Raw genomic sequence first — 26,616 nt, forward strand, 5'->3', positions numbered from 1 at the left:
GTCCGCACTGATGAAGCATCAGAGACCCCAGTAGTCTGAACCTGGGGATGTGCGGCTGCACTCAAAATTGTGCGGTCCACACTTTTGGTTATGCAGCCGCACTCACTTTTGTGCGGTACACACTGGGCAGTTTGCGTCCGCACTCACTTTTGTGCGATTCGTACTGCCCCTTCTCAGACCGCTTTAGTGCATTTTTTATGCATGCATCTGTGGTTTACATATCTAACTGACTCTTATCCTTATGCATTACAGATAATGGTTCGCTCACGTGGTAGAGGATATGCATCGCAAGGGAGGGCAGAACCTTCCCGAGGCCGAGGTCAAGGTAAAAGCAACCTACCTCTAGCACTTCAAAGGATTATAAGTAAGAAAGCTACAGTCAACAGACCTCCCGAACCCTCGAAAACCAGTGAGTATGTCCCATCTAGGGAAGCTTCTGAGGGCAACTCCGTGCAATCACAGCCGGAAGCCCAATCACAATAATTTCCTGGTAGATTCCACCTAGTAGATGAGTCGTCTTCTTCTGCCAGTTCCTCTGATGGTTCGGAAGAGGGTAGTCAAGCCTCTGAGCCCTCTTCCTCACATGCTCCACCTGATCCAAATAATGTGGACAATGATGATGATGTCCCAGATGATGGGAGAGGGGGGATACTAAAGTAGGAGGTTTGGAGAGATCAAATAGACCAGAGCTATGTGAGGACAGATTCGCCAGTGCTGCTGCCTTTAAATTTAGGGAATGGTGGCCGCAGCAGTCACTCACTCTTGAGCGGCAGTTCTTGATGAAATATCTAGACAAGCAAAACCCCAATATCCTCCGACAATTCCAGGAGCGAAAAGATTGGAGATGGTTTACCCATATCGTTATGGATGCCAATGAGTATTTGGTCAAGGAATTTTATACCAATGTCGCTCATATCAAAAAGGGTACCAAGGTCACAAAATTTCAAAATTTGAAAATCAAGTTTGATGCCTGCACCTTGAACAAGTATGTGGGGTTTGAGGAAGTGGAGGCAGTCCAATACCTGGAGAAGCTGGCTATGGGTGACGTAGCTCGCCCATGGCTAGCTGAGATTCTGGCTATTTGAGGGTCAGCACCTCCGTGGCTCACATCAGGAGTTCCAATAGTGCGATCCACCCTAAACTTTGAAGCAAAAGGGTGGCAAATATTTGTATGTAGCCGCATTGATCCATGCCTCAACGAGAACAATTTTCCACCGCCCCGTGCAGTCTTGGTAGCCTCAATTATGGCTGGGTACCCAATTAATGTGGGTGCTATCATGTCCACAAACATCACTCTGGCTGTCAAAAAAGATGAAAGGTCCTACCTGTACCCTAACTTCCTCACAGAGTACTTCAAGGACCAAAGGGTGGAGCCAAGGCATTATGACATCGAGGTGAAGGCCAATAAGCCTCTCTTGGTACCAACTTCAGGGAGCTGACAACCCGAAATTCAAGGGTAAAGCTACTACCTCCATTGGCTAGTGTGAGGAGCCAGCGGTAGTGGTTATTGATTCAGCTGTCGAGCCATCCACCGCAACGGGTACTTCTACCGGGACAACAGCCATGCCACCTTCATCTTTCGGACCACCTGCTTCTGCTAGACTATCATTGCCATTATCAGTGCCGATTTCATCTACATATCCTCAGACTGCGCTGCGAGTCTCCCAGACATTGGTGAGTCTCAACAACTAGATGCAGGCAACTACTACAAAGCTGACTGATATATCCAGTGTTGTTGCAGCACAGTCCTTAGCCCCAGCAAAGCCACAGGTACCTCCATCAGTGGAGGAAATATTGAAGAAGATTCTGGAGAACTAGAAGACCAGTATTGATACTCTGGCAACGCATGGGAAGTTCATTAAGGATTTGGGCAAACATGTCAAGAAGATGCGTAGATCCCAGGCATCAAAGAAGTCGGTAGAGAAGCTGAGCAAAAAGGTTGAAAAGATTGCATCTGCCGGAGATCTTCCATTGGACTTGATTATGGAGCAAACAATCCCAGCAGCACAGGCAGCACCAGCAGCCGGCCAGTCTGACGAGCCGGTTGCGACTACACACACTGTTGAGGAGATGATACAGATGCTCAGCAACGCAGTTGTCCCTCAGTCAGTAGATGATGACATACAGTTAGATGAGACATAGGGTGTTGATGATCCCATGCAGACTGAAACCACATAGGGAGTTCTTTTAACTCTCTACCCCTTCCATGTTCTTATTTTTGTTAAGCATTAGGGACAATGATTATTTTTCATTTGGGGGGTGGTCTATTTTAATTAATTAACATTTGATATTTGGCATGTAATAACTCTGATACTATTTTTCTTTCATACTTATTTTCCCTTTGGTATGTATATATTCTCCCCATTTGATGTAGATATTCATTTCCCTTATGTATATATATTCATTTGACTTCAGTTTGTATATTCATTTATTTCGCTTCCCGTAGTTTACTTCATAGCTTATTTAGTTTGATTTTCCTTAGTAGTATAGCTTCTTATTTACTTTAGTAGCTTCTTTTTAATTTGTTAGCTTCTTTTTACGTTTTGAGTGAACAATAAGCCTTTGGTTTTCTTAATGCCACGGTTTTTTCCAAAGGTGGATTTTGTGTGAACCGGGTGGCTCTTCCCAATGATGGATGGCGTGACAACCTTCTTAAGGGATTGAGTCCGTTTTCTTTTATGTTTCGACAAAATATAGTAGTAATGAATAAAAGTGTCTCGAGCATGCTTCACTTGGTACCAACACATTTACCTATGACCTTATGGTTAAAAACAAAGTTGTTGGCATAAAATAGCTATAATTGTGACCTTTAGACTCTTGTGTTGACTCAAACAATCATCGAGTGGTTCAGTCGAGCCATTTGTGATTCTCAATCTTAGCTAGGGTTGTTGTGGGCCCTCGACTCCATTCTCTTTAGCAATCCAGCAGTGTGAGAGGTGAGGTATTGAATTGCAAGTCTAAGTTCCCATGCCAATAGTCTAGAACTTGCCCCGAGTATTTTTCTAGGCGAAATTTTAAGTGTAGCTTAGCTTGAGAAATGATTGTAGGCTCTCCTTGATCCAATTTGAAATTAAAATCTTCCATAGCCTACCAATGTGATAACCCTAGTCAACCCCTTTGAGCCGAAGCCTTTTTCTTTCAATAACCACGTTACAAGCTTTTATCCATTCTGCAGTGACCCTCTCTGGGCACCCGATCTTTCCTTAGCATTCTTGAGAAACAATGGGCAAAAACATAAGTTTGGGAGAGAGATGAGGAGTTTAAAGTGATAAAGGGTATAAAGAAGAGAAAGAAATGAAGAAAAGGGAAGGCAAAGAAAAAATCAAAAAAAAAAAAAAAAAGTGGCCAAAAAGAAAGTGAATAAAATGAAGAGTTGAAGGGAATTCAAAAGAAAGTAGGGATAAAAGGTTGAACTAAATAGAAAAGGAGAAAAATGAATGTCATGATCAAGAAAGAGTGACGTTACGTCTCTCTAGTTCCCCCGAGGAAGAAGAAAAAGACTCAAATAGTCGAGAAAGTATGAGCCGAAAAGAGAAAATGGAGTGCTTAAGGAAATATAAAACCATTCTATTCCAACAAGTCCTACCTTGGCCCAAAAGCCTTCATTACATCCCGCAAAAGCCCTACATGATTTCTAGTTGAGTGAGCTTACATTAGAGGTGATTTAAATGAAGGGCAAGCTTATGGTACTTAGAGCCGGACTTGTGGCATTCTTTTGAGAGAGATGAACAAACTTTTCACAATCCTTGTATCGAGTGTTGCATTCTAAAGTGAGATGTGCTAATGGAGAGTAGAGGAGGAGGAGTTTGGATCCACAATGACCTACGTGAAAGAGCGAGCTTCCTTGATGAATAGAGTCAACTCTTGATGCTCTAGTGTCACATTAGAACTATTGTACTCAAAAAGTCAAACCATTGCATTGTTGATAATTCATATGTGTTGTGGGTAATTGTTGGTCCCAATTGATGTGTGATTGATTCAACTTAAGCCAGCTGAAATATATCTTTTTCTAGTGGAGGTGGGAATTGCCTTATTTGCTTGAGGACAAGCAAAAGCTTAAGTTTGGGGGAGTTGATAAGTAGGGATTTTGACAGATTATTTGCTCTCTTTTACTTGCGATTTAGCTCAAAAATGCTTAAAGGCATTTTCGGAAACTAACAAAATATGCTTACTTGCGAGAATATTGGGATATGAGCCAAAGAAGTCAAAATCAACTCATAAAGGAGTCAAAAGTAAACAAGAACCAAAACAGGGCAAAAAGGCCAGCAGTGCGGACCACACAATTCTAGTGCGGCCGTAGAGAGGAGATTTAGAGAATGGTATTTGGGCAAGCTGAAGGAGTGCGAACCGCACCAAAATTGTGCGGCCGCAGATTATCAAGTGCGGCCGCACAAACTATTATGCGGTCCGTAGGAGTGATGAATCAGAGAGTTAGATTCAAGTTCAAAATCAAGGAGTGCGGACCGCATCATTTTTATGCGGCCACACAATCAGAAGCGCGACCGCACTCATTTTTATGCGGACCGCAGAAGCCCCGAAGTTCCAAGCCCAAAATTCCAAGAATGTAGACCGCACAATAATTGTGCGGCCGCAGAAGCTCAATGTGCGGACCACACCAGAATTATGCGGCCGCACAACTTCCGCAAGGGCAATTTTGTCAGATATTTTTAGCTTAGTATAAATAGAACTTTTTATCATTTTTAGGTGAAGTGACGTTGGAGAAGAGCACCTGAGCTGTTTTCTTTGATATTTTGAGGATTTTTGTACTAGATTAACATCTATACATTAGATTTTCTTTCCCTAATCAATTAATATGCATTATATCTTAATTTCTTCTTTGATTTCTGTACTTTTCATGAGTAGATAAATCTTTATCTAGGGTTGTGACCCAACCCTAGTGTGGGTATTTGATGGGTGTTTAAGTTAGGGCTTATTTTTGATTGGTTTAGTGATATTTAGCGTTGCTCATGATTGAACCCTAGAATCAGTGGTTGCAAACATCGATTCATGCCTATTTGACTTAACCTCTACGTGAGAAAGAGAGACTAAGTCTAGGAAAACATGGCTAACAAGAAATTAGGGTGAACTCAAAAAATTGATAGCCCCAATTAAAGGGTTAAACCTAGAGATAGTAATACCCGACTTGAGCTAATATCACTTGTATTGTGCAAATACCTAATTGGACTTGAGAAAGCCAAATTGGGTAAAATCACTCAAACTACCGAAAGGTATAGAGTGAGTACCCGGATGTGAACTAATCAAATTTGCCCTGGAGTTTACAACTCATTAGATAACCACCTAGGTAGAAGTCACGACACTAGTCCTTTTTAATCATTTGAAAAACTCAAAATAAAAAATATTGTCCTTAGTTTTATACTTGCAAACAATAGAGTAAAGTAGAAGTAGAACACCAATCAAGTTTGTGGAAGTGTAATTGGAGCCAAAACTTGCAATTAACTTAGATATACACCTAATCTCATATTCTAACTCCATGTGGATTCGATCCCGACCTTCGTTGGGTTTATTATTGCATCGACCGCCTCACTACTTAATTGTGGTGTGGATTTGGCCGAGATCAGTGTCAACCAATGATTTTACTTGAAATAAATTATATTCGAAAGATCTTATTCGAAAGTTTTTTATTTGAAAGAATTATATTAGAAAGGTTTTATTTAAAAGTATTATATTCGAAAATATATTTATTTGAAAAGTATTATATCCGAAGGATATTTACTTGAAAGGAATTATATTTGAAAGATCTTATTTGAAAGAATTATATTCAAAAGGTTTTATTTAAAAGAATTATATTCAAAGATATTTGTTTGAAGGAATTATATTCGAAGGATTTTATTTGAAAGAATTATATTCGAAAGATATTTATTTGAAAGATTTATATTCGTAAGGTATTTATTTGGAGGAAGTATATTTGGTATATATTTAATTGAAAGAATTACATTCTAAAGATTTTTATTTGAAAACCTTATAGATAAAAGATGTATATTCTGAACTACTTGATTAATTGATTGTACTTGTCTTTATTATTGTGAGCAATATTTATGGTGTTCTTACTGCCTTGTTGTTTATATCACTAGTTGATTATTGTTGCTATCACGACTGTTTATTTTTCTATTATTTTTGCATGCTATACTGCACATATTATTTGACTAGTGAGTGTCTTGACTGTACATCGTCACTACTCCACCGAGGTTAGTCTTGATACTTACTGGGTAACGACTGTACATATTTGTGCAGAGCCAGGTATTGGAGATATCGGACTCGGACAGAGTGAATGTGTTGATCGCGAGGATTCAGGGCAGAGCTGCTTGACCGTCGCAGTCCCTTGGAATTTTTCCGTTTTATTGTATTGTCAACTCTTATTCGTACAGTATTGTATATTCAATCCTTAAGATCAATGCATGTATTCAGTTAGAGTTCGTGACTCAGTATTACCAGTCTTGGGAGGTTGTTATAATTATTTTCGCTGTTGGTTTCGACACTTGTATTAAATTATATGTTTAAACAAAAAATGGCTCGAAATGTAATTGTAATCGGGTTACATATTCTTAGAGATTAGGTGCCATCACTATGCCTGTGGTGGGATTTTTTGGTCGTGACAGGACGGTTAGTTCGGGTTTGGAAGGATTCAGGTTGAAATCAGAACACTTAGTTCCTTAACATTGGCTTAAAGGGTTAAGTTTGACTTGGATCAACATTTCTAGTAAACAACCTCGAAACGGGGATTTGACGGTCCCAATGGGTTCATATGATGATTTTGGACTTGAGCGTGTGTTCGCATCGAGTTTTGGATGACCCGGGAGCGTTTCGGCGCCTAAAGTTGAAAGTTGGCTTATTAAAGGTTTTAAAGTTCTTTAAATTTGGTTTGGAATAGGTTTTGGTGTAATCGAGGTCCGTTTGGGATTCCCAACCTGGGAATAGTTCCTTATGATGATTTAAGACTTGCACGCAAAATTTGGTGTCATTTTGAGTTGTTTAAGTACGATTCGGTGCGTTCGGGGCAAGTTGGAAGAACTTGAAGTTCAAAAGTTGATTCTATTTGGTTTGGGGTGTGATTCTTAGTTTTGGTATTGTTTTTCGTGTTTCGTGAGGTCAAGCAGATCTGTTTTATGATTTCGAACTCGTTAGTATGTTTGGATGAGGCCTCGGGGACCCCGGATGCCATTCGAACGATGCGCGGAAGTCGTTTGGACTTGGAGAAAATGGCTGAAGCAGCAGAGCTTCTATTGCAATCGCACCTGCGAGGGGCTAGCCGCAGGTGCAAGCTCGCAGAAGCGAGCCAACGACTGCAGAAGTGGCATGGCGTTGGCTGCCCAGGGATCGCAGAAGTAGAGCAAGGACCGCACCTACAAAAGCGCAGGGGCAAAGAAGGCAAGTGCAGAAGCGGGCAAGGCTACAGGCGCGACACGTGCACCGCAGAAGCGGGCTCGTAGAAGTGGGCCACTGTCCGCAAATGTGGAAGTAGGCCAGCTGGGGGAGAGCCGTATGTGCGGTGCTTTTTCCGCAGATGCGGAGCCGCAGAAGCGGCCGATTCTCCGCAGAAGAGAAAATCGCTGGTGTCACGACCCAAAATCCACTATAGGTCATGATGGTGCCTAACGCCACTGTCAGACAAGCCAATGGTGATTTATCAATTTAATTATTCATTTTATTACTGTAGAAATCATAAATTTTAATAAAGAAAGAGTTTTACACTTCTAAATGCACGGGAACGTACAACATTTATAGTTTATAAAAGAATTGAAAGGCGTTAATAATATACGAAACCATAAGCATCAACTAGTATAACCCTAAAACCCGGTGCCACAAGTGCATGAGCATTTTCTAAGGAATACAATAATAATACAATATCTGTCCAGAATGTAAATAAGATAGGATAAAATAAATGGTACGATGGAGACTTGGTGGACTGCGATGCGTAGCCTGGAATGCAGCTCACATAAAGTCTCCTCAGCAGGTACGCCTACGCGCCAAGATGATCACCAAATGAACTTGTCAGATCCTGCACATTTAGTGCAGAAGTGCAGCATGATTACGTAAATCAACGCGTGCCCAGTAAGTATCTAGCCTAACCCCAGAGAAGTAGTGATGAGGGTTCGACATCAACACTTACTAGAGGTCCAATAAAATAATATAATAAGTCATAACAGATACGAAGTGCACAGCGATAACAGGGTAAATCTGTAAGTTATATAATCTTCCAAATATTTACTTCAAAGTATGAATTTCTCAATCTTGTATTCTACCTTAACGGCTCAGCAAAATGTCAAGTGCCAATATCAATGAATAAGGGACACCATATACAATGTCGGGTATCAACAGAAAGATAATCTCGTGAATGTTCGGACTACCAGCGATACAACGCACGATTATGTCGAGGTCGTTCGGCCCGATCCAGAATAATGTGTACACTGCCGAGGATCAAGCGGCACGAACCATAGATGCATCTATTATACTGCCGAGGCGTTCGGCCCGCTCCACAAGAAAGGAAGGAAGTTATCGAATCACGAGACACGTGCTTACAATACAGTACATGAGTACAACATGAATAAAATCCTTTACCGTTTCTCAAATAACTAGCCAACAACTCAAGGTGATAAGGCTCGTCCTAACATATATGCATGTATTTCTAAATCAATTCAGTAATAATTTCAATTAATTAAGCCAGCAGAACGGATTCAAGTATTTCAAATATTACATGGTAAAGTCCTAAGTCTACCTCGACATAAACATGCTTTAGCTATGTAGGGACTCTCGTCACCTCGTACGTACGTAACACCCACAACTATAAGCACATAACAATTACATCATCTAGGGGGGTAGTTTTCCCCTCACAAGGTTAAACAAAAGACTTACCTCGCTCCGAAGTTCTATAACCGGCTCCAACGCCACTCAAACACCTCAACCCGATGCCCGTCTATCCAAAACTAGTCAAACAACGTGCAAACCAATCAAAATATACCCCGATACGTATAATTTAACAATTTATAATGATTCCCAACTTCGCTCAAAAACCAACAAAGTCAACCCTCGGGCCCACGCGCCCGGATTCTAAAACTTTTCGAAGATAAACTTTACCCATAACAGCACGAACTTAAATATATAATTTATTTCAATTTCCATGTCCAAATTTGTGGTTACAAAAATACCAAATTCTAGGTTTTCTTCCAAAATCTCACAATTTCTACTAATTTCCATATTTAAATCTTTATAGAATCAATGTATTTAACTCACATTAGGTGGGAATAGCTTATCTTGCCATAGATGATGAAAAATTTCCCTTAAAGCTCTCCAAAAATCGCCCAAACCAAGAGAGAAAATGAGTGAAATAAGCAAAACCCCGATTTTAAACAATCTGCCTAGCCTACTTTCCGCACATGCGAAACACTAGCCGCACCTGCGGAAAAATCCATCGCAGGTGCGGTTCCCTCCAAGCCAGGCAAATCCGCTTCTGCGGACCAATTTTCGCTCTTGCGCGGCCGCTTCTGTGGTCTACCACACGCTCTTGCGCTCCCTCACGTGCGGAGATATTCCGCTTCTGCGATCCTATCTGCCCATCTCGTTTTCCGCTTCTACGGAGCACCCTTCGCATCTGCTCGCTCGCAGATGCAGAAATATCCTCGCATCTGCGGCCATCCCAGATCAGTCCACCTGTCGCTTCTGCTCCACTACGCCGCACCTGCGACCCTTTCCATGTAGGTGCGATTGCACCAGATCCCAGCTGCCTCAGCACCTCTCCCAAGTCCAAACATGATCTGTTTCCAATTTGATTCGTACCCGAGGCCCCCGGGACCCCGTCCAAACATACCGACACATCCCAAAATACGATACGGACTTAGTCGAAGCCTCAAATCACGTCAAACAACATCAAATTGTGAATCGACGGCCAAACCCTTTCTTTAATCTTTTAAATATTTAAACTTCGCCGAACGCGTCCGAATTACACTTAAATATCTCGGAATGGCGCCAAATTTTGTGTTCAAGTCACAAATCACGATACGAACCTATTCCAAGGCTCGAAACTTCGAACGGACATCGATAACACCAAAATTCATTTCAAATCAAACTTAAGAATTTCTTAAACTTTCAAAATGCTAACCTTCCACAATAGGCACTGAAATGCTCCCGGACCACCCGATACTCAACCCGAATATACGCCCAAGTCCGAAATCATCTAACGAACCTATTGGAACTTACTCAAAAGTCAAACCTTAGCCAATTCTTCCAACTTAAAACTCTCGAATTTAGAATTTCCTATCCGAATCAACTCCGAATTTTCCGAAATTCAATTCCGACCACACGTACAAGTCATAATACCTGAAGTGGAGCTACTCAAGGCCTCAAATCGCCGAACGATGTGCTAGAGCTCAAAACGACTGGTCGGGTCGTTATAACTGGAGGCAGAAAAGTCCATTTAATAAGGGAATTAGGCCATTTTGGCTCATTTATTTCACTTCTTGGGCGATTTTGGAACTTCTTAGAGAAGGGTTTTCACCTAACTATTGAAGGTAAGTAATTTCTATCTAAGGTAAGTTAAATACATAGATTATGGGTAAATTTTTAACATAAAAAATTGTGAAAATTATGGGTTTAGTTGAAAAACCTAGGTTTTGATAAAAATGGGATTTAACCATGAAAATGATTATGAAATTGGGTGAAAATGATATATTTGAGTTCGTGAGGTTATGGGTAACAATTATCTTTAAAAAAAATTAGAATCCGGGCACGTGGACCTGGGGTGAATTTTAAAAATCTTCCAATTTGGATTGGGTAATCACTCTAATAGTTAAATTATGAACTTTTGAACATGTATTGATTAATTTATATAATATTTGACTAGTTTCGGGTTGTTTGACACCAAGTTAATGATTTAGAGCATATTTGTGGATCAGAAGTGAGCTTGAGAACGAGGTAAGTCTCTAGCCTAACCTTGTAAGAGAGAACTCATCCCTTTTAGGAGTATTCTTGTTGCGAATTACTTGTTTTGGGGAGCTACGTGCGCACTAGGTGACGAGAGTTCGTGCGTAGCTATATTCCATGAGATGTCCGGGTAGTCTTAGATTTACATCATGCCTTGATTGTACTGTTATGTTTACTATGTATATTAATTGTCTTAAATAAAGATGAGATTAGGGATTGTAAGGTTGAAACTTTCTAATTTAGTTTTCTTATTTTTTGGAAGAATTGAGGAATATATAATAACTCTGAGAAATCCATGTCCACTCGTGCCTCAAGTATTTCCGCGAGCGAGGTAAACTTCTCCACTCTCATGAGAGCGGGCCGTTCGCCTCGGCATGTTAATAAATGCATCTATGGTTCGTACCGTTCGACCCTCGGCAGTGCACACAATATATTTTTTGGATCGGGCCGTACGACCTCAGCATAAATCCTGTGTAATAATACTCGGAGTCTGATTACACTTGATATTATTTTATGGCTCAAGAGGTTATAAATTTATTAAATGACAGAAATTGATTAGGGGTTAGTAGATGTTGGTTGGAGACTTTGAAATTTATTATCAGTTAATGGGTCACTTATTCCCTGCTTGACATTGTATTATTAATATTATTTCCATGTCTCATACGTGCTTAGAATTTCTGTATTTTATTGTTGGCCCATACTAAGTGTTGAAGTCGAACCCTCGTCACTACTTCTTCGAGGTTAGACTGGATACTTACTGTGTACATGTTATTTATGTACTCATGCTACACTTCTGCACTAATCGTGCAAGATTTGAGGCAGGTACATCTGGTAGACATCCCGACGCACACCCCTAATACTCCGCGACTTAGTGGTGAGCTGCTTCCGAGTCCGTTCTGCAGCACCCGAAGTCTCTCTTTTATATTTATTTTCTGTCTACTCTACTTCAGACAATAGTTTAATATTTTGTATATTCTACTAGTAACTCATACATTTGTGACACCAGGTCTTGGAATTATACTAGTAGACATTTGATGATTTTTGAGTATTTATTTCATCACACTTGTCCTTATAATTGCTCACACTTTATTTTTATTAAATTTCTCATCTATCACTTACTTAATAATTAAAAATCAACCATTTTTAAAATGTTGAAAAGGATAATTACACGGCTAGCTTCGTAATTACTACTATTATAACAATATTAATTTCAAAATAGTTTAGTTGGAGAGAATTCTATCCACGTAACAAAAAAAATTGTGCCGTGACATAGATAAAAGGTGTCACGTATATTCATAATAAGGTGTTTATTTTCAAAGAGTGTTGAAATTTTTGTTTTTAAAAAAATCCAAAATAATTTCAACCATAGGCAATTACGGATTCTTTTAAAACTTTACAAAAACTGAAAACACATTGGAGTTGTTTAAGTTTTTGAAATAGAAAAAAGGAGAAAGAAAATAAGTTTCTAATGACGATTTGTTGAAAAGAAGGTTTAGATCTTTTTTTAAAATTTTTGCAAAAACTAGAAAAAAGATTTTCGGAAAAATAGTTTTCACTTGTTTCTGAAATAAATGCATTATTTGGAGGCTGCTACGTGGTAGGTCCGATGGACTTCAAACCCGAAAAGGTTATGCCTAAAAACCCTAAAACTAACTAAAAACACCAGAAATTAACAGTATTGCAAGTTTGCAACTGAGCAAACCCTCCCACCAGCTCCTCCTCCGTCACCGCTGCCGCAACCGCAACCACATCCGGCGGTGTCATAGACGTCAACTGAGTACTCATCCACATAAATTATCTCAGAAAATTCCATAATTTCCCGAGGATTCCAATCACTCTTCCACTATTTGCGGTATTTGATTGCTTCTTCGAATTGTTTACTCTCATCCTTTTTAATGTCGGATTGGATAGATATTTTCAGCTTATCATATATTAGGAATCAGAATTTTACTTAGTTAGAAGAAGAAAATATTTCTATCTGTTGTGAATCCTGAACTGGAATTTAGCCATTGGAATGAACTTACTTTGCAGGCTGCAGCATTTGTTTTGGGATTTTTCTTGGTATATTGCTTGAGCTTTTCACATTGTACTTATTTGGTGTGATTACTCGCTGAACCTGTAGTAGTGAAGCTAGTTCTATTCTTCTGTGTTTTTTTCTCTCGTTTGTTGTAGAATTAAAGTCTAATATGCTATGTAAAATGTAAATATTAGAGCTTAATATGTTGTCATGAAGGAGCCCGAGACTCAATTGGCTCCTAAAAAGACAAAGGCATCCTCTTGATGGGGAAATGAATCTTTGATTTTTGAAAGTATATTTTCAGTGTCCCATATAGCCTTAGTGTCAGAAAGTCCTTGTGCTGTTCGAAGCATTTTCTGTAGGAATTTGTGGTTTTGTGTAATCTTTCTATTTCGGAGTTTGAACTGGATTGTGCTTTTTGAAGCATGCTTCCTTTGAAAATCTTGGAGTTCTATTTTGTGTGATCTTGCTATTTCAAAGATTGAATTGTGATGCTTATGTTGTTCAAATTCTTTTAAAAAGATGCTTTATTAACATGATTTTTAATTTTCGAATAACAAGCAAAGTTTTAAAACCCATGTCTGTTTTGCTAAATGATAGTTGTCCTATGAGTTGTGCACAATGGGTGAAGACAAATATAAACCCACGGTAACTGAAGTAAAATCTGTTATCCCCTGATAATAGTAATCTGTTATGGTCTCAGTACATTATACAGGTGGATTAAGATTTAAGATTGATTATAAATTTGTCAATGCATTCTGTGTAGTCTCAGAAGGGTTTTCCATCAGTATGCCTTGTCTCCTAATCATGTTTTCCTTGTTCTTGTTCTCCTTTGGCAGAGAAACCTCTTTTGGTGCATTGCAAGAAGACACGATTGATATATCCGAAAGAAGCATGGTAATAGGAGATAAGAAGTTGGATATGCTCCCGAAGAAGGAGAAGAAATCCAAGAACAGCAATAAGAATGCTGCTACCAGTGGTCCAGGAGTGGCAGTGGCTGATTCTAAAGTGGTAGATGCTGATTTTAGTTTTGAGAAAGAGAAGTTATCTGCTGCAGAAACCAAGAAAGAAAGGAATAAGGCAAAAATGGAAACTAAAACACTAGGAGAGAGAGATGATCGTGAAATCAAGAAAAAGAAAAAGAGAGAGGGTGGAACACATCCTGGGAAGTCCGTTAAAGGCAGTGATGAAGATGTTGCAATAAGTGTTCAAAAAAAGAAACCCAATAAGTTGAAGAGAAGCCGCAAGGATGAGCGAGAGTTAATTCTTGATGCTCCTTTAGACACCAAGACTATTGCTCATGCAAGTGCGAGTGAAACACGGGACAGTAAGAAGGTGGTTGAGACACTCAGCGAGGTCTCTGGTGGAGACGCAGTAGAGGAGATTAGGAGGAAGAAGAAATCCAAGAAAAGCAATAATAATGCTCCGACCAGTGGTGTAGGACTGACAAAGAGTGATGTTAGAGCTGTTGAGGGTGATTTAAGCTTAGAGGAAGAGAAGCTGTGTGTTGTGGAAACCAGGAAAGAAAAGGATAAGGTCAATAAGGAAATTAAAGCAGCAGGAGAGAGTGAAGATTATGATGTTAAGAGAAAGAAAGACAGAAAAAGCAGGACGTTCAATAAAGACGGTGCGGAGGCTGCTTTGAAAATTGTTGAAGAAAAGAAAAGCTTAAAGAAAAGCAATAAGTTAAAGAAAAGCTGCCGGGATGAGCAGGAGACAATGCATGATATCAAGGATGGACAGGGAGATATCATGGCAGAAGTCAATCAAGGTGATATTTCTTCAACTGTGGAAGAGATAGAACAAAGCAGAACAGATAATGGTAATATCAGAAAGATGAAAAAGGTAATGTTAGAACACAGTTCTGAAGATCCTACACATGAAAAGAGTGAAAAGAGAGTGAGATTCTCTGGTCATGTTCAGATTTTCCCTTCATCCGGTGATCCAAGTGATGAGAATCATGAAACCGAGGAAGAAAATTTACTGCGTGGCAAACGATTCTCGAAATTAGAAGATGAAATTGTCAAAGAAGCTGTTCATAAGTACATAGATATACATAACTTGGGCGAAGAAGGGCTGCAAAAGATCTTGAACTCTAGATCTAATCCTGAAGTAAAAGGATGCTGGAAAGAAATAGGGAGCGCTATACCATACAGGCCGTATACTGCGGTTTATTATCGCGCACAGGTCTTGTTCCGAAGGAGTGAGACACGTAAATGGACTGAAGAAGAGTATGAGATGGTACGAAAATCCCACAAAGAGCACGGGAACAATTGGAAGGTCTTGGCTGATGAACTTGGAAAACATCGGTTTCATGTGAAGGATACATGGCGAAGGATAAAACTGGCCAATAAGAAGAAAGGTCAATGGAGTCAGGAGGAGTACCAGACTTTGTTTGATTTAGTAAACACCGATCTGAGACTGAAGCTTTCTGAAGAGAAGAAATCTAAGCATGGGATGTTACGGGATAATATTGCCTGGGGCGCGATAAGTGACAAATTGTCCACAAGAACTGATGCAACTTGCTGCTTGAAGTGGTATGACCAATTAACATCACCCATGGTGGCCAAAGGTGAATGGGCAGATGCTGATGACTATCGCCTAGTTGATGCACTTTTTGAGCTGGATGCGAGCTGCATAGAGGATGTGGACTGGGACAATCTTCTTGACCACAGGCGTGGCGAGATATGTCGAAAGAGATGGAATCAAATGGTTCTTCACATAGGTAAACATGGAAACAGGTCATTTACTGAACAAGTAGAAGTTCTAGCTGAGAGATACCGTCCTGAATTGGTCGAAGCAAGAGAGGCTTGGGATAGTAAACCAGTTATTCCATGATATGGCATTACTCAGCATGGATGTGTCTGTAGAGAGTTGTCTTCAAGTATCACATTCTATTGGCATAAACTTCTACGTCTCTCTTTCTCCCCCCCCCCCCCCTCCCTGTTCTCATGTTCGTTGAAAAGTCTTATAAAACATTTAGAAGACATAATTTTGAAGAGGTTCATTACTGTCTGGTGGAAAGAAAAGGGAAAGATTTCCACAGTGAGATATTGGACTGTTAATCTGCAGGGCAAGAGATCAATCAATTTCAACTGCTACTTGAGATGAAGGTTTTGAGTTTTGACTGTGTGCTGTTATCATTGCTCCTATGTTTCTATTCCTGTATTCAAAGGTTCTTTATTATCTGTAGTGTATACTTTTTCTTTTCTCCAATGTCATAGCATATGGTATGTTAGTACTTTAGTCTTGAAATATCATGGTGCTGTCAAAACAGCCATATCATCTTCTGTCACAAAACCATTCAGGACATTTGCACCAAATGCTTCAGCTTTAGGCTGGGGTAAAGACTATAAGATGTTCGCTTCAATAGTTGGCAAAATAGGGAAGTGTTATTTATTATAGTTAATTCGAAGCTTGGCTTTGCTTTGTAGTATTTGAGCTTTCTGTTATCTTGATTCCTCCATCTCTCCAGTGATCAGCACGGGGACTACTTTCAGTGTTTCGCAGGATAAAAAGGTAAGATGGTGAATGATTAAACCGATATTTGAATCCGACTTTGTGGAGTTATAACCTGAGCTTAGTAGAGTTGGATTCAGAACAAAAAAAGCATATATGGTTGATTTTAGCTTTCTGTAAATGTAGCAACAGTTAATGCAGCTACATTTTGTACATTTGTGAACAATATTTCTGAGCATAAGCTGTAAAGTAAATTATTGGAAGATCAGTTCTCCGCTTTGGAAAGAGCTTTCAAAATGCAAGAAGATTAGGTTCTTGGAATCAAATGGATCAAATATAAGAAATGATGCCATCGTGCGTTGCGTTACGTTACAACAATACAAGTGGATAGAGAAAAAGTGGGAAAAGGGGGAACCAAAAATCAGAAGAAAAAGAGGAAAAAAGAGAGATTGGACAAAGGAAAATTGTATTAAAATGAAAGTTAGCTGTATGCCAGCCCTGTAGGAAGCTATAACGAAAAAGAAGAGAGACGAGACAAGAAAGAGGTCACGTGAGATGATATGCATTTACGTTAGACTCCTATATCTGCTAATGCAAACGACAACCGAAAATCTCTAGGCGTAACAATATTGAAGTCTGAAGATTATAGAGTTCACATGAGATATGACCAATGCCTTACTGTACTTGCAAAAAACAAAACAATGCCGACACTGCCGTGCTTCAATTTGAAGCTTCCTCATCTTATTTTAATCATATTTATATTTGAGATTGAGGCATACGTAATTGATTTATTGATATTTCTACCATTTTTTACCAACTGATTTGCCCGGGAGTACGATGAAACAACCTTTGTGGCTTCCAAGGAATCAAGACCCACTAAAATAAGAAGAAAACAAATAGTTTGTTCTAACCGTCCTTGACAAATTAAAAAAAAAACGAAAAAATTGAGCTTCTGAGAATTCGCAATAATATTGAATAGATGATTAAGATAGTGACATCTACATAATGAAAAGCTAGAATAAATGGCAAGGATTTCGAGGACTCCTATGTCATGAGTCGGGAAATAATTGAGTAGTGCATTTTACCATTTCGTTAAAATATATTATCCTTTCATTTCCAACGAGTGAGTTCAATAAGTCATGTTGGTCTGCCATTTTAGTAAGAGGGATGTAATAGTAAAACATTAAATGGACTTGTCTGAAAAAAGATAGCTAGTGGGAGTAAATATTGTTGATATAATATAATTAATTTGTACTACTTGTTTGTAAAGAATAAGTTGATGGTCGCATGAAAGTAGTAAAGTTTTCTTGAAATTTAAGACTGATGAGTGCGCGCGGAAGTCAATGATTGTTGGCACCACCACTAGCAAGTGTCACTTATCATGATATGTAGTTTTGGTTAATTGGTTCACTCTTATATCTCTATAAATAGAAAAATCTGCCTTGATATACATGTTGTCCACCTCAAGCAGTAACAACCTTTCCTCACCAGCCACCGCGCCTGACTGTGACCGATATATTTAAACTATGAGTTTAGAATTTAATTTGGTAAATTTTTAGTAAGTTGTCATATATTTAGAATATGTTAGTATCAAAAATACTGTGTTCAGTTGGTGTCAAAAATACCCTGACCTAGCACGCCCGTGGACCTCTATTCTATGTAACTAGTGTATATAAATAGCTAGCTAGCTGCTCATTCAGATTAAACCCAAGGCTAGCTCCAATTTGACTTTTCACTAAAAGGGGTCGTAGCCAAAGCGAAAAGGTGCCGGAAAAACCAGAGGATGATGCCACCAACTTTAAAGCTGCTACTATGGTGCTGCTTGTGTTTGTGTGGTGTAATAACGACGACGTATGCTCGGCCTCAGCTTCGAAATCTGATCATCGCTGATTCAAATTCCACTACTTCCAATGCGTACATCCGCAGAAGCCTCTTGAGCAATGGCCTCGGCCGAACTCCTCAAATGGGGTAAGATTTTGTTATACACTGTTTACATATATATAAAAGACATAATTATTTGAAAGTGGAAAAGTATAAGTAGTGTTGTTGTTATCATGAAAGATAACCATGAAGCAGATGTTAGATTCATAATGGCAGCTCGTGAACTTGTCAAGTTGTCTATACTTGTTTGTTGCACCAAAAACAATTGAATTAAGATCTATAATTCAAAAACATTTTACTACAAGAAAACAAAAACCATTAATTGACTTGGATTTTCCATTCATGTGGACCCCACTCCACTTATTTTTGTGCAAAATCAGAGAAAAGGGTACGTTTCAAGAAAGAAACTAAACTATCATAATTCAAGATTTAAATGTCATGTTTTTAAAAAAAAAAAAAAATCTTCTTTAAATTATGTGAAAAAGGTAAATTTAGAGAAAGGCTAGCTTTGGATGATTAAGTGTTGTTGTTGTGGGTGATAAACAGATGGAGCAGCTGGAATCATTTTGCTTGTAATATTGAGGAGAGAATGATAAGAGAAACAGGTCAGCTAAATTATTGACTACTCTCAATTGACAAGAGTCAAATGAACAAATTCATGTGCCATAGTTCTTTGCTAGCTACAATACAGTTGTCACAAGTTGGTTTTATATGTGGCAGCTGATGCAATGGTATCTACTGGACTTGCTTCTCTTGGTTATGAATACGTCAACATAGGTAACTTTTTCTTTACCATGTTTAACGAATGAGTTTAATTTTTAAAACATATTACAATTAATTAATTATTTCATAACAAGTGAATTCTAACTTGAAAAATAAAGCAAGTAACTTGCTATGACGGGTAAATTTACAATGAAGTGTAAAAAAAACGTTACAACGTTAGAATATAAGTGTTATCCTTTGACGAATTACAGTCTTCTTGTTAATAATTTTACTTCCATAATTTGACACCTAATCAATTATTTGTCATATTTTCTTCCTTCAGATGACTGCTGGGCCGAACTCAACAGAGACTCTCAGGTACACTAAAATGCTTCCCTATTTCTTATTTCTAACTCTATTTGTCTATTGTCAGACCAATACTCGTATTACATATTAGTACTTACATTCTAAGGTAATGAGAACACTTAGTAATTTGTGTATTAGGCCTTTAATAATGTCATCCTACATTTTCTTTTTACAACAGAATAGGCTCCGTAAATGGAATTTTATTTAGGTATTAAGGAGGGAATAACACCACTCAACACTTAAGATAGAGTTCAATGCCTAACAAAATGGCCAAAAGGCAAAAAAGGAGGAAATACCATTATCACGATTACATTTGTGGCTAATATTTTGCCGACAAAGGAAAAAAAACCTCAATAGTCAATTATACGCTTTGAATATGAGACTATTTAGAGTACAGAAAGCTTCACAAAAAAAAAAAGACGTACGAAACATTGGATGCATCTAACGTCAATTAATTTAAATATTGAAATGTATGTAGGGACGGATCTAAAATTTTAAATTAATAGGTGTGAACAATTAATGCACACACTATTTTGTTTTAAAACTATTCTATAAAGTCAAGTTGAACGCAATGAGTGAAACTTTATTTGCAGCTTATATTGTATGTCTGCTCCTAGATTTATAACACTTAATTTGCATGTAAACTTGGGTGAACTTTTTTTTTTTTGGAGGTAATTTTCGCGTTGAGTAGAGCATGAAATACTTTGAACGAAGTCATAGAACAGTTGATACTAAAGCTCTTAACAAAATTTGACAGGGAAATATGGTTCCTAAAAGTTCAACTTTTCCTTCTGGAATTAAAGCACTAGCAGATTATGTTCATGGCAAAGGATTGAAGCTCGGAATTTATTCTGATGCTGGGTAATTTTTTATTTTTATTTTGGTAACTATCAAATTTTATTAATCACCAAAGCAAAAACAATGCATCTTAGTCATAATTTTATTAATTCCTTTTAAATTTTATGTATTCCTTCTATAAGGAATACGTAATTAGGTGGTTGTAATATTGTAATGCATACATTAAAAGACGTAAAACTAAATCATTTTTGAAATTTCCAAGAATTGATAAACGACATTCAAACTAGCTATTTTTTTCTAATGCAGGAGTCAGACGTGTAGTAAACAAATGCCAGGTTCATTAGGACACGAAGAACAAGATGCAAAAACTTTTGCTTCCTGGGTATGTTTGCTTGGCCTATATAGACCATTTTAAAAGAAGAAACAATTATCATAATTTTGGAGATTATAATTGAGTTTATTATTTTTACTTTTGCATTTAATCGCCAGTATTTAACTTGTCCTATCTTTCTTAGGGGGTTGATTACTTGAAGTACGATAATTGTAACAACGAAAATCGTAGTCCAAGAGAAAGGTATATAACTTTTGTTATTATTTTCGGTATTTTAAACTGTCAATTAACAGTATTTGTTTCCTTAAATGAAACAGGTATCCCATAATGAGCAAAGCTTTACAGAACTCTGGAAGGGCTATATTTTATTCTCTATGTGAATGGTGAGTATATTTCTTGAATTTAATGTGATGATTCCATTGGCGGCACATCTAGATTAGACTAAGGATTTTAATAAGTATTTTTTTTTTCAATTTCAGGGGAGATGATGATCCTGCCACTTGGGCTTCCTCTGTTGGAAATAGTTGGAGAACCACTGGAGATATTTCTGATAATTGGGACAGGTAAAATAGAAATTAAAAAAAATAAAAAATTATGTGTTATTCTAAATCCGGCTCCCATTTTAATCAAATTAGTAATTTCATTTCGTATTTAATAAAAAACTAGTGAAAGAATCTGAGTATTAACTCGATTGTCAATTTACGGGTAGTGAAAGAGTTTAATATGCTTGACTTGGCAGCATGACTTCTCGGGCAGATATGAATGACAAATGGGCATCTTATGCTGGTCCAGGTGGCTGGAACGGTAATTATTAAAATTTCATTTATTTAATTTGATAATAAATCTAAAATTAATTTTCCCAACTTTGAATTAATTTGGCATGATGTTTGTTGTTACAGATCCAGACATGTTGGAAGTTGGAAATGGGGGAATGACAACTGCAGAATATCGTTCCCATTTCAGCATATGGGCATTAGCAAAAGTCAGTGGTGATTATAATTCTGAATTTAACTTTAGAAAAATCTCTTTGCAAAATGGACTTTAATTTGTTATGTACTTTTTTTGTTTGTTATAGGCGCCTTTAATAATAGGTTGTGATTTACGTTCGATGGACCAAACTGCCCATGAAATCCTAAGCAACAAAGAGGTTATTGCAGTTAATCAAGGTAAAATAAATTCATCTTGTTCTTTCAGTTGAATTCTAACAAGACTAATGCTAGAAGATTAGAACATGACATCTTACTACTTGTTCAAATTGTGATCAGATAAACTTGGAGTTCAAGGTAAAAAAGTTAAGCAGAATGGAGACTTGGAGGTAAGTAATTTTTTAAATTACCCTCAATCCAATTTGTATGTCCACTTAACTCTTCTTAAATACAACAACAACAATAATATACCCAGTGTATTCTCACACGTGGAGTCTGGGAGGGTAGGGTATACACAGATCTTACCCCTACCTTGTGTGAGGTAGAAATGTTATTTCCGGTAGATCATCGGCTCAAGAAAAACATTTTCAAAATAGGTTTGAAGAAAAAGTATTGACAACAAAAATAGTAAAGATGGTAGTCTGGTACACAAAGTATATCACGTTCACGCAAGGCCCGAGAAGGGCCGCACCCCCAAGGGTGTGATGTAGACAACCTACCCTAATGCAAGTATTAATGACTGCTTCCACGGTTCAAACCTGTGACCTATATGCAGAGGCGGATCTAGAATTTTATGAATAAAGGTGCACCTCGTCTGGTGAAAACAAATAAATGTCCTGCAAAGTGCAACTATATCATTGTATATCAATTAATAATGAAACTTCTAGAATAAAGGACCTTTTTTTCGAAACAAAACTAAAAGAGAAAAGTCACTTCAAACAAATCGGTGGGTCTGAGAGCAAAATCTTCTTGAGAACAAGGGTTCTAGAGCATGAGAGAGAGACACAACCAAAATTGGGGCTTTAGTACAAAATGGGATTAGGGAGAACAAGAAGTATTGGGAATGAGTTTAGGAAGGATTGACAGTGGGGAATGGGGTTTGGGTTCGAAACTAAAGGAATGAGAAAAAGAAAGGAAAAACAAAAAGTATTAAGTGAGAATAGATCTCTATTCCTCTAGATAAATAACCTAACATCTTATCAAGTGCACAATTTAACTATTTTGGAGCATGGGGGGCCAATTGTTAAAATTAGATCTATTTTAGGAAATATGTACATAATATACCTAATTTGGTGGAGAGACCATGGGTTCACGTTCATCATCATCTAGGCTATAAATCCGCCATATATTACGCAAAGACAACTTTATCGATGTTTCAAGGCTCCGTTCCTTTTTAACTCTTTTTTAATACAAGACCTGCAAATACACTGTAACAGGTTTGGGCAGGTCCCCTAAGTGGCAAAAGAGTAGCAGTGGTGCTGTGGAATAGAAGTTCATCGAAAGCTGATATCACTGCTTATTGGTCTGATATAGGCCTTGATTCTTCCACTGTTGTTGATGCACGAGACTTGTGGGCTGTAAGTCTTTCATTTATTCCTTTTTTCTAATTTAAATTGCTCACATATGATTAGTTTAACATGATCAATATTAAGATTTTATAATATTTGACGTTCTAAGAGGTAAGATTAATTCCAGTCTAATTACGTCTTTATTACTTGTTAAAATTTTATCAATCTTCGTGCAGAGGTGGCTTTTATTTTTAGGTTAATGAATATAAAGTAGTATTATTTTACTAATTACTCTTTTGCGGTGATGGTACGGTCCAATTGAATAAGGAATTGATTTTGTATGACTAGTTATAATTTGAATAATAGAAAATAATCCTCCAAAGATTTCAGTACCGATCTCATGTGTTAATGTCCCATGAAAAGAGTCATATAACTAAAATTCTTTGTTTTATTTCCAAAGCAAAGGACAAGTATGATTTTGAAATTTATAACTTAATTTGGAGGACTACTTAGATAAAGTGATAAACAAAAGATAGTAAAAAGATAAGCATCATTATATTGTATTTGACTATTTGTATATTTACATGCAAGTTTAACGTGAATAACATATATCAATTGGATTGGTTTGCAGCATTCAACAAAAGGATCAGTTAAAGGGCAACTATCAGCTAGCATTGATTCCCATGATTGCAGGATGTACGTTCTCACTCCTAAAAAATAAGTTCAACCAATTTCTTAATTGTATTTGCTGAAGGAGGCATATATACCGCACTTAATTAGAAGAATAAAAAATAAGTTATGGTTTTTTCAGTTTTATAGTTGTCAACTAGCACGAAAATCAATTTTACGATATTATGGAATTGTTTTCTTTATGTATTGAACTTACTGCATGTTGTTTTCTTTCTCTCTAGTTACTTTATGTCTATCATTTTATTATTTCAATTTCGATTACTTTTGCTACCTGTGCTTCATTTCTGTTTCCATTATAGATTTTAGCATTTACACTTATCAGAAAAGGAAATAAACCAGACATGGAATACATGATTACACAGAGTTCTACGCTACATTCACCAACTAATAAAATGAAATATATTCACTCCGTTTCAATTTGTCTAACTTTTTATAGTCTATTTAAAAGATAATGTGTTTTTCTAGTTTGATACTTTAGGAATGGTTCAAATAATTAAATTTATATAAATGACGGTTAATCTTAGCTAATAATAATATCCTTAAGATGGAGTTCTCGAAAGTGCAACAAATACTATGTAAGTATGTTTGGATAACGGCGGCAATATGCAACAACAACATACCCAGTATTATCACATACCATGGGGTCTGAGGAGGGTAGTGTGTACGCAGACCTTACCCCTACCTTGTGATGATAGAGAGGTTGTTTCCAATATACCATCGGCTCAGGAAAGCATAAGCACCACATTAATGAAAATATAGACAAAAAGGGACACTACCAAAAAGCCATATAAAAGCAGAATAAAACAACAAGATAGTAAGGTGATCAATAATGAAAGAAAACAACGGTTAGTCATAAAAACCTACTACCAACAGAAAGCGAGACTGCGTGCTAATACTACTGTTATGAATACTCTAGACTACCTACTCTACTACCATAATCTTAGACCTTCATACCTTCCTATCAAGGGTCATGTCCTCGGTCAGCTGAAGCTGCGCCATATCTTGCCTAATCACCTCTCCCCACCTCTTCTTTGGCCTACCTATACCTTTCCGTAGGCCCTCCAATGTCAACCTCTCACACCTCCTCACCGGGACATCTGTGCTCCTCCTCCTCACATGACCAAACCACCTAAGTCGCGCTTCCCACATCTTGTCCTCAATAGGGGCCACACCCACCTTGTTGTAAATAAACTCATTTCTGATCCTATCTAACCTGGTGTGCCCGCACATCCATCTCAACATCCTTATCTCTGCTACCTTTATCTTCTGGACATGAGCGATCTTGACTGGCCAACACTCAGCCCCATACAACATCGTTGGTCTGACCACCACTCTGTAGAACGTACCTTTAAGTTTCGATGGCACCTTCTTATCACATAAAACACCAGAAGTGAGTCTCTATTTGATCCATCCCGCCCCAGTACGATGCGTGATATCTTCATCAATCTCCCCATTCCCCTGAATAATAGACCCAAGGTACTTAAAACTTCCTCTCCTAGGGATGACCTGCGAGTCCAACCTCACCTCCCCCTCATTGAGTCTCGCCACTGAACTTACACTCCAAGTATCTGTCTTGATCCTGCTCAACTTGAAACTTTTAGACTCCATGGTCTGCCTCCATACCTCTAATTGCGCGTTCACACCATCTCGTGTCTCGTCAATCAATACAGTATCATCTGCAAATAGCATGCACCACGGCACCTCCCCTTAGATGTGGCGCGTCAGTGCGTCCATCGCCAGAGCAAACAAAAAAGGGTTGAGTGTCGACCCCTGATGCAACCCCATCATAACCGAAAAATGGTCTGAGTCCCCACCCACCGTCCTCACTAGGGTCTTTGCTCCATCATACATGTCCTTAATCAACCTAACGTAGGCAACATGTACACCTCTCCATTTTGACTATGCTCAATTTCTTCCACTTCCATATCCCTATATTTGTTATCACAAAAAGTAAAATCATCATAGCGGGGGTTTGGGGAAGGGAAGGATAAATAAGCACAATTAGTCCAATGGCCTTTTTGACCACCACACTTATAACAAATACTCCACTCATGGGTTTGATATTGTGCGCACAATCCGTCCCCGGGAGAATTTAAATAATTTTGCTATGAGTGTGGTCCTCCACAATAAGGACAAGGGTCATCAAAGTATGAACGACTACCATCCGGCCAATTTTCATTATGCGATGCCATTTTTCAAAACTAAAAAAAGAAGAAGAAACAAACAAAAGAATAATAAGACAAAATAAACAAAGATAAGAAATAATTACACAAATATTCACAAGTTTGGACCAAAGCACGTATGCTTATTTCTCAAACAACATAAATACACCAAATTGTTCCCCGGCAACGGCGCCAATTTTGATGACGTCCAAATCCACTACTAAAAAGTAAATGGACACGGTCGCATGCAATATAATTTACCCAACTATGAGTCGGGGTTGAATACCACAGAGAACAATGTGTAGGCGATTAGGCGTGTAAGAGAATTATCACTTATTATGCTAGGTCAAACACTTAAAATAGTTTTGAAAAAATATTTATAACTAATTGCGAAAATGTAAACTAACCTAGAAAGCAAGTAAAATGATCAATGGGTACAAGCATGGATGCATTGAGAATTGCACTCAAGTAACGATCCAATGTATTTCACGATTTTACAAATGAGCGAGTTTATCTTAATTAGTCTCGGGTAATAATTCTATATTAGCTTCTTCTGAAGACTAACAAGACTTCCTAATTGAATTATCCCTAAAACAATTAAGAGATTAAGTACACCCGAATATGGATACAAGTAGTTCAATACTATCCCTAGAAAAAATCTATAAAGTGAGGGTTGATGCCTCAAGTTCTTGTTAATTAATCTTTCCCAAGCCCAAATTATCTTTCCAAAAATTAATTCGAAGTGAATGAGTGAGTCCTAGGGTTAGCTAATCCCTTTAAAAATATTAAGAATAATTAAAGAAATAATAACTCACTTCATAATAAATAAAAATCGTTCAAT

General features: G+C 37.9%; 2 protein-coding genes across 2 annotated transcripts; both read left to right on the forward strand.

Moving 5' to 3' along the window:
- The first annotated feature begins 12,534 nt into the window (after positions 1-12,534).
- LOC104099976 (uncharacterized) lies at positions 12,535-16,198 on the forward strand. The gene is made up of 2 exons (XM_070197396.1): positions 12,535-12,787; positions 13,792-16,198. The coding sequence occupies exon 2, from the start codon at positions 13,847-13,849 to the stop codon at positions 15,788-15,790; it is 1,944 nt and encodes a 647-aa protein (XP_070053497.1). The 5' UTR covers positions 12,535-12,787; positions 13,792-13,846; the 3' UTR covers positions 15,791-16,198.
- Positions 16,199-17,864: 1,666 nt separating this feature from the next.
- On the forward strand, positions 17,865-23,865 carry LOC104099977 (alpha-galactosidase). Its single transcript, XM_009607118.4, has 15 exons — positions 17,865-18,379; positions 18,839-18,897; positions 19,013-19,069; positions 19,338-19,372; positions 20,118-20,221; positions 20,465-20,540; positions 20,674-20,732; positions 20,807-20,872; positions 20,969-21,052; positions 21,229-21,293; positions 21,389-21,471; positions 21,565-21,655; positions 21,755-21,804; positions 22,852-22,992; positions 23,555-23,865. Exons 1-15 carry the CDS (start codon positions 18,195-18,197, stop codon positions 23,642-23,644), a joined length of 1,245 nt encoding a protein of 414 aa, XP_009605413.1. The 5' UTR covers positions 17,865-18,194; the 3' UTR covers positions 23,645-23,865.
- The last annotated feature ends 2,751 nt before the right edge of the window (positions 23,866-26,616 follow it).

The sequence above is a fragment of the Nicotiana tomentosiformis genome, chromosome 3, assembly GCF_000390325.3.
Source record: "Nicotiana tomentosiformis chromosome 3, ASM39032v3, whole genome shotgun sequence".
NCBI lineage: Eukaryota > Viridiplantae > Streptophyta > Magnoliopsida > Solanales > Solanaceae > Nicotiana > Nicotiana tomentosiformis.

Excerpts from the sequence above, each read along its gene's own strand:
- LOC104099976 (XM_070197396.1), top strand. The coding sequence starts at position 13,847 with ATGGTAATAGGAGATAAGAAGTTGGATATGCTCCCGAAGAAGGAGAAG.
- LOC104099977 (XM_009607118.4), top strand. The coding sequence starts at position 18,195 with ATGATGCCACCAACTTTAAAGCTGCTACTATGGTGCTGCTTGTGTTTG. Across the intron at positions 21,656-21,754 it reads GGTTATTGCAGTTAATCAAG|ATAAACTTGGAGTTCAAGGT; the intron begins GTAAAATAAATT and ends AATTGTGATCAG. Across the intron at positions 21,805-22,851 it reads AGCAGAATGGAGACTTGGAG|GTTTGGGCAGGTCCCCTAAG; the intron begins GTAAGTAATTTT and ends ACACTGTAACAG.